The sequence below is a fragment of the Rhinopithecus bieti genome, unplaced genomic scaffold, assembly GCF_001698545.2.
Source record: "Rhinopithecus bieti isolate Rb0 unplaced genomic scaffold, ASM169854v2 scaffold_777, whole genome shotgun sequence".
Taxonomy (NCBI): Eukaryota; Metazoa; Chordata; class Mammalia; order Primates; family Cercopithecidae; genus Rhinopithecus; species Rhinopithecus bieti.
Window position 1 is genome coordinate 1,879,277 of NW_016803392.1, and position 7,759 is coordinate 1,887,035.

A 7,759-nucleotide genomic window follows, 5' to 3' on the forward strand; every position below is an offset into this window, starting at 1 on the left:
CATGTTCTCATTCATAGGTGGGAACTGAACAATGACATCACTTGGACTCAGTAAGGGGAACATCACACACTGGGGCCTATCATGGGGAGGGGGGAGGGGGGAGGGATTGCATTGGGGAGTTATACATGATATAAATGATGAATTGATGGGTGCTGACGAGTTGATGGGTGCAGCACACCAACATGGCACAAGTATACATATGTAACAAACCTGCACGTTATGCACATGTACCCTAGAACTTAAAGTATAATAAAAAAAAAAAAAAGGAATACAAAATGGTATAGATGCTTTAGGAGACAGTTTGACAGTTTCTTAAAAAACTAAGCATATACCTCATGCCTATAATCCCAACACTGTCGGAGGATCATTTGAGACCAGGAGTTTGAGATGAGCCTGGGCAATATAGCAATACCCTGTCTCTACAAAAAATAAATTTAAAAAATTAGCCAGGCATGGTGATGTGTGCCTGGCTAATTCTTATCAGAGATTAGATAGCCACACAGTGCAGAAACAGATACATAATGCTTTTCATAGCCCAGTTCCTAATTCAGGGCCTTTTCTAGGGTGGGTTGGGTCCTTGTCTCCATACACAATTTTATTAAATATTAGATTACAAAAGTTACAATGATTTAATGATGAAGATTCAGAATATGGGGCAGAGAAAAGGAACTTACCCATTCACTTATTGTCCAATCAGTGCAAGTGAAGATTGTTTGTAGTGTCCAGGCACCATTTTTTCCTGTTCAAGCCTGAGAACTTTCTCTCCTTGTCCTTTATTGTCAAATGCACCACTTCTGGCTATTTAAAAAAAAAATCTTCTACCATGAGCAAAAGACAGCAATGTTATTATTATTCATAAAGCTATGGCTCTTTAAAATCTGTTTGTATTGAAGCAGAATAGACAGATCATTTATCTCTGTAGTTCCCAAATACTATTAATACTTGTTATATTGTTACTTATGACATTGCATTACTGACTTCCAGAGACTTGAAAGTTGTTACCACATTTAATAGGTGATGACCAAATACAGGTCTTAACCCAGGGTGTTCAGCAAAGTGTGAATGATCATTTATTTTCCGGTCATGTTAAATTTACCATTTGGAATTTTAAATATAAGCATAGAACAGCACATCTTCCAACCAAATCTTCCCTTGAACTGTTGAGGCCATAAACACTGTGTTCGTAGAATATGCTCCCTTTCAGTGTTGAGTACCCCTGCTTTCCCCCACACTGCCACGAGGAATAGGCAAGGACCATATTGTTATCAGAGACTATGTTCAAGATTTCTTTTACTTTTTTTTTTTTTTTAAACTTTTCAAAATGAATGTACTACTGTTAAGGAATAGAAACAACCACCAGAAATCTTTGGTTGCCCTCCATTTGGTAGCTACTGTTTATTTCTTGGAAGCCAAGGTTGCTTAGAACATCACTTAAATTGCCTTTTTCTTCTACAAGTGTCAGACTTAGAAATTAAGTCACACTATTAGACATGAGGGACTGCTGAAGAAAATGGTATGAGCAGACTGTGGCATGTCTGTCAGAGGTTCCTTGATGCTGGTAAAAGAGGTAGTGGGTTATGATGGCTTCTACTGACTTAGAAGTTCTAAGAATCAACACAAATGTCTTTAGGTTTTATTATTGTAATAAAGGGAAACTTGAAGTAGGAGGAAATGAGATTGTAAATTGATTTTTTAAAGATATCCAGATACCACTTTTTAAAATATGGATTAACTCTTTCATGGCTTAGAAAATTCACACCCACCCCCTTTACAGAGAAGCTTCTGATTACACCACCTCTTGTCAAGTTAGATGCAGCAGTGAGTGATGTGAAATCATTTCTTAATTATCTGTATTAATGGATGGAAAATAATAAATGGGAAAGAAACAAATGAAAATGCTGATTTTAATATAAGGTGTTTTTTCCCAAGTCTAATTTCCTTTGACCAGGACCAGCTACATAATTCCTGAGGCACAGTGAAAAATGAAAATGTTGGTCCCCATGTTCAAAAATTAAGGCTGTCAAGACGGCATTATTAGGTGCCTAGAGAGGGGGTGAATGAGAGGCTCATCTTCACTGGGACATGGCCTCCAGGCACCTGCCGTATGCACCATGACTGTGGGCATGTGCTCCTAAACCAATGCCCAGGCACCTGCCTGGGCCGAGGACAGCAGCAGTCACTGAAGAGGGGACACTGAGAGGGAGGCCACGTAGGACCTGGGGCAGCCAGATGGGGAAGCAGTGACCAAGAATCACACAGATAGCAGGAGGCAGGGATGCCTGTGAGCCTAGCCTACAAGTCCCTGAAGCATGCTTTTTTGTCTCATTAGACCACTTACAACAGAAATTAATGGTGAAATTATTAAGAAATCTTAGATGGCAACTGCAAAGTATTAAAAGTATTAAACCCCAGGGGCCCTGTGTGATTGGCCATCCATCCATGACTGGCCCTGCCTTGGACTTTTACCAGTGTTTACTGGTTAATATCACCCGATCATGTGGGAAGCACTGTAGAATTATGCTGACTTTGACAGGAGGAGTGAACATGTCACATAATTGGCAACATAGATAACCTTGACATAAGATATCAAGAATTGATGACAGTTTAGATTCCAATACATTCGTTAGTGAACTATTCTTATTATTGCACAAACCCACACTAAGGTAGAGGGATGGAGGAGGATGACTATGTTAGTCTGTTCAGGCTTCTGTAACAAAACACTGTAAACTAGGTAGCTAACAAACAACAGAAATTTATTTCTTATATTTCTGGAGGCTGGGAAGTCCAAGATCAAGGTATCAGCAGATTTAGTGTCTGGTGAGGGCCTTATTCCTGATAGATGGCTGTCTTCTCACTATAACTTCATAAGAAGGAAGGGAAGAGCTCTGATCTCTTCAATCCCTTATAAGGGCACTAATCCCATTTATGACAGCTCCACCCTTATACCCTGTTCTCCTCCCTAGGGCCCCCCCACCTTTTGATACTTTCACATTGCGATTAGGTTTCAACATATGAATTTTGGGAGTGTACAAACATTCAGACCATTAGCAATGGCTAAGAAAGGCTCACTACTTACTGGAGTTGAAAGTTAACATTAGGGACTATAAAACAAGACAGTCATGATATGTGCTATAATAGAGATAAAAACAAGAACAATAGGAAAACTAGGAGTAAAGATATTAACTTTGATGGAATGTGGACAAGCCTTGTGAAAAAAAAGAATGACTTTAGTCAGGCCATGTTGGCTAGGCAGAATTTCTACTCCCAGAGATTTGTCCTTCCAAACCAAAAGGGACAGTATGAGCAAAGACAGTGAAATGCAGAGCTTGTTGAGAGATATGCCTGCATGTGGCGTATCTGATTCAGGCATTATTTTATTAGATTGACTGAACATCTATTTTCCTGACACTAAAATGAAAGCAAGGATGTAAAAATACAGAATTTATAATTAGACAAAGCCACATTTGAATCACTATTTACCACTTACCGGTTGTGTGACTGGAGACAACTTGCCTAACTAAGCCTCATTTTTAGTCATCCATAAAATAAAGATACTAGTCTTGTTGAAGTATTAGGTGAGATAATATTTGTGAAACACTTCAGCCAGCACTCTCTATCTGGAAAAGGGGAAAAGCAAGTGGACTTATAATTGTGATAATAAATGCTATGAAGGCTCAGAAAAGGGTGGCTATCTCTGCTCGAGGGTGTTGTGCAAGGCTTCGTGAAAGAGGTGATATTTGAACTGAAGTCTGAAGGGTGAGTCATGTGTTTGTAAGCTGAGGAAAAAAAAAAAATTCTTCCTGGGGTGAGGTTTGAAAATGAACTCCCTTTATAATCTGTGTGGGGTGAGGGTGGGGATAAGAATGGGAGAGTAGCAAGCAAGAAAAGGATGATAATATATCCTTCAAATCTATGTATGAAGACAAAAAAATAATGTCTCATTAACCACCCCAAACCACTTTTACCTGATTCAAAATATCAGACTCTTCCACTGAGAAAAGACAGGAGACCTTCTGTGATGACTTCTCCCTCATGTAAGATGTAAACCAGTTTGCATGAGAACTTCTGCAGCAGATGTTGTCTATGTTTTCTCTTTCTTTTTTTTTAAGACCAAGTCTCGGTTGCTCTGTAGCCCAGGCTGGAGTGCAGTGGCACGATCTTGGCTCACTGTGACCTCTGCTTCCCCAATTCAAACAATTCTCCTGCCTCAGCCTCCCAAATAGCTGGGATTACAGGTGTGCACCACCACGCCCAGCTAATTTTTGTATTTTTGGTGGAGACGGGGTTTCACATGTTAATCAGGCTGGTCTCAAACTTCTGGCCTCAAGTTATCCACCTGTCTCGGCCTCTCAAAGTGCTAGGATTACAGGCAAGAGCCACTGTGCCCAACCCTTTATTTTCTTCTTTCTAGAAGTCAAGAGCCAGGAGAGAGTGAGTGAAACTCTTAAAAAATATGGTTGCTTTTCTTATTCTCATGTGGAACATTTTGCTTAGTTGGTAGACATTTATAACAAGACATGATTGGCTCTTTTAAAAATAGGAATCTTACTGGTTGATATGTTTGCCATGTGTTTTACAGTGCATGTCTTTTTGTGTTTTCTTCCAGCCTGAACACTTGCCTTTGCAGACTCAGTTCAAAGAAAGAGAAGTTGGCCATCTTCAGCACTCTGTAAGTAACCATGTTGTGGCTATCAGCCCAGGTGGAGCTGGTAGCTAACATGCTTATTAAAATATCATTTAATTCTGTACAAGTTCACTTTATTCATCTTTCTCCTATTTGAGTGTCTCTGCTAAGATCTGGTAGTCCTTGAATTTTACTCTTAGAAGTAATCAAGTTTTATGAAACCAATAATGAGCAGAAGAGTCTGTACCAGAGACACCACCGAACATCATGGGGGGTTCATTTTATAAGTGCTAGCTGTGGCAAGGTCAAGCCAGAAGGAAAGGTCAAGACAAGATGATATTTTTGGCAGAGTTTATTTTCAGTTTTATCAGGCATATGTTCAAATGCCAGTTCATTTTTCTGTGTCCTTTCCCCAGTTCCCCAGAGCTGAGTTGAGGTTTCTTTTGTTTGGTTGGTTTAATTCTCTGTATACCTCGTATGTTCATTTTAAGCTCGAGCCTTGCTTTAGAGACTCCTGAGGTTTATAACCCTGTTCTTCTCCAGTTTACCTTAACTGATAGCAACTCCAAATTTCAAAATGTGAAACTGATCCCAGTCTCCATTAGTCACAATTTTGTATCTAGGAGCTACTACTATTCTTATTCAGGGTATTGTAAGCAACAAATGACTGAAAAATATAAGTTGTTGAACTTACCTTGCCATTCAGTAGTTTTTGGGGTAGTGAATCAGGGACACTAAACTGTAATGAATTGTATTCTTGCCTGTTTTACCAGTGCTAGAAAAATGCAAACAGCTGCTCTGCTAATGTAAGCAATGTTTGAATTTTTAGAATGGACTAAATAGCAGGAGTTTTGACTATGAAGATGAGAATCCAGTTGGGGAAGATGGCATTCAGCAGATGTACCCCCTTTACAATCAGATGTGCTACCAAGACCGGAGCCCTGGCAAACATCATCAAAATAACGACCCTAAGAGAGTCTACGTTGACCCACGAGAGCATTATGTGTGATTTTTCTCTTTTTCCAATGGGCGTTATAACAAATGTTTATTCTTAGATTGGGGAGAGAAACTAAAGCCAATAGTTGTTTTACTGTCTCTCATATAGAACCGTCCCACTCTAAGGGTATTGGAAGTCCTAATGAATGACGTAAAGCCAATAGCAAATTTCTTTTCTTCATTAAGGGTTCCTTAACCATCAGCTGTGTTTGTGAACTTGACTATAGCTTTGTGTGTTTCTGTGACAATGGTGTTTAACTGCTAACATTTGGCCTACAATGGCATTTTCATTTAACAGTACAGCATCTGTCTGTGATAACTGCAGTGATTCTCCAGAAAGAAAGGCCCCAGCTGGTACTATTAACCTCATTGGGTCTCAGCCATGCTGGCCTGTTCATCTGTAATTCACACGGGCATAAAAATGAGTTCAAAATCCATTTCACTAATTATTTAGCTGGGATTTGGATTTCCCTGACATGCTTAATACAATTACAATACCTGTGTACAAACAGAGGCCTGAGGAAAGAGGCAAAATTTGCTCTTCATCCAAACAGCAACAAAAGGCAGTTGAAACCTTCAAGCCTGTTGGTTGCTTTTAAACCCTCGTGTTATTATGATATATATTCCTTGTTGAACACTGAGGTCCTGAGGGATACATATCTCTTTCTGTTTTCTGCCTACTTTTGACTAGCTGTATGTAACAAAGGCTCTTCTTTTGCTCTGTCACTGTTCCTACAATACTGTTCTTTACTAGCTAGATTAGCCTATTTTGCACCTATTAAATTCTAAAAACCTTCTTTAAATGATGTACAGCCTTTAACCTTGTTCCTCTTTTCTCTAGTATTATACATGACAGGCTCAGCTTTCACTTCTGAAATTTCTTTCAAACGAATCCCAGCCACATAGTCTTTACCTCCCCTTCTGCAGTCTTCAGACTACTTATCATCCATGTTTTATCTACCTCAGAAAAGCCTGCTGGAAAGTCACCATGTAATAACTTCTGCTCTTAAAAGCCAGGTGAACATTTAGAAAACTTAAAAGAAGAGGCACTTCAATGTGGCATGTATGTTAAACTGACGTGTCTTTTATCCCTTCTCCCCTACTTTACCTAGTCACCAAGAGTCAAGAGATGCTAAAAAGTAAATAATATAATGACTTGTCTACTGGGGTGTCCTACAACACTTTAGTGTCTGTAAATGTCTGTCTTGAGTTTTCTCTTCTCCCTTTGCCAACTTTCCATCCCTGAGATTGACAGTAATAATTACAATGAGGTCATAACAGAGCAGAGGTGGAAGGAATGCAGTTTCACATGAATGCCCATCACCTCCCTCACATCTTAAGGAAAGCATCTTACTTTGTGTTCTGGAAGATTAGAGGTGTGTCAAAGGTATAGAAAACACTACAAAGAGTGTTTAGGAAAGACTGACATAAGCAATAAAATACATAAAGTAGTGTATATTTCCAACCTAAACTTCAATGGTAGAGGAGAATGTTAGCACAGATTTCTAATGAGATGCCAAAGATACATTATGATTTATGTTGTGCTGGCTCTAGTTCTTTTTTGTGTGTTTGTTTCTTTTTCCTAGTTGTCATGCTTTATCAAATTATCTAGGTAGTTCTACAGCAGAAATATATTCTCCCCCATTTACCCGAGTGACCAGCAACTCTGGGAGAAAGGATGCTTAAATTTCAACTCAATGCTTTAGCTAGGTAATGAGCAATTTTAAAGTCTGTAGCTGTAAGGATCAAAGGGTAAATTCCAAGGACACCCATTGCTGCTGTGCTACCTCAGAGTAGGAGTGTACTGCCCTTTGTAGCAAAGAAAATATTCAACTTTATTATTTGGAAGGCCAACGCTGAGTTAGTATAACTGAAGGTGTAGGAATCCTGGCATTTGTTTTCCAATAGGAGGATGGCTGTGATCAGAGCTCTGCTTGACAGGGAAGTGTTTCATAAACACTGGATGTTATGGACACAATAAGGTAGTACATCATCTCCTTTAGAAAGCCTCAAAAATGTCAATGCCTTACATGTTGGGGATGGTTTCGAAGGTCCTGCTGGGAAGTAAATTGTTGACTTAGTTTCACAAAAGCATTCTATAGACCCAGGGGAGTAGCTGTCTTCATTTGCACCAGAGAA

The 7,759-nt window shown here is 39.3% G+C and overlaps 1 protein-coding gene across 1 annotated transcript in view; it reads left to right on the forward strand.

The window, feature by feature from the left end:
- NECTIN3 (nectin cell adhesion molecule 3) overlaps positions 1–6,416 on the forward strand; it is a 131,783-nt gene extending 125,367 nt beyond the window's left edge. The window contains exons 8-9 of the mRNA XM_017882339.1: positions 4,607–4,669; positions 5,454–6,416. Coding sequence (XP_017737828.1) covers positions 4,607–4,669; positions 5,454–5,633 — 243 coding nt within the window. The 3' untranslated portion in view covers positions 5,634–6,416. The remainder of the gene's footprint in view (positions 1–4,606; positions 4,670–5,453) is intronic.
- Positions 6,417–7,759: the final 1,343 nt, after the last annotated feature.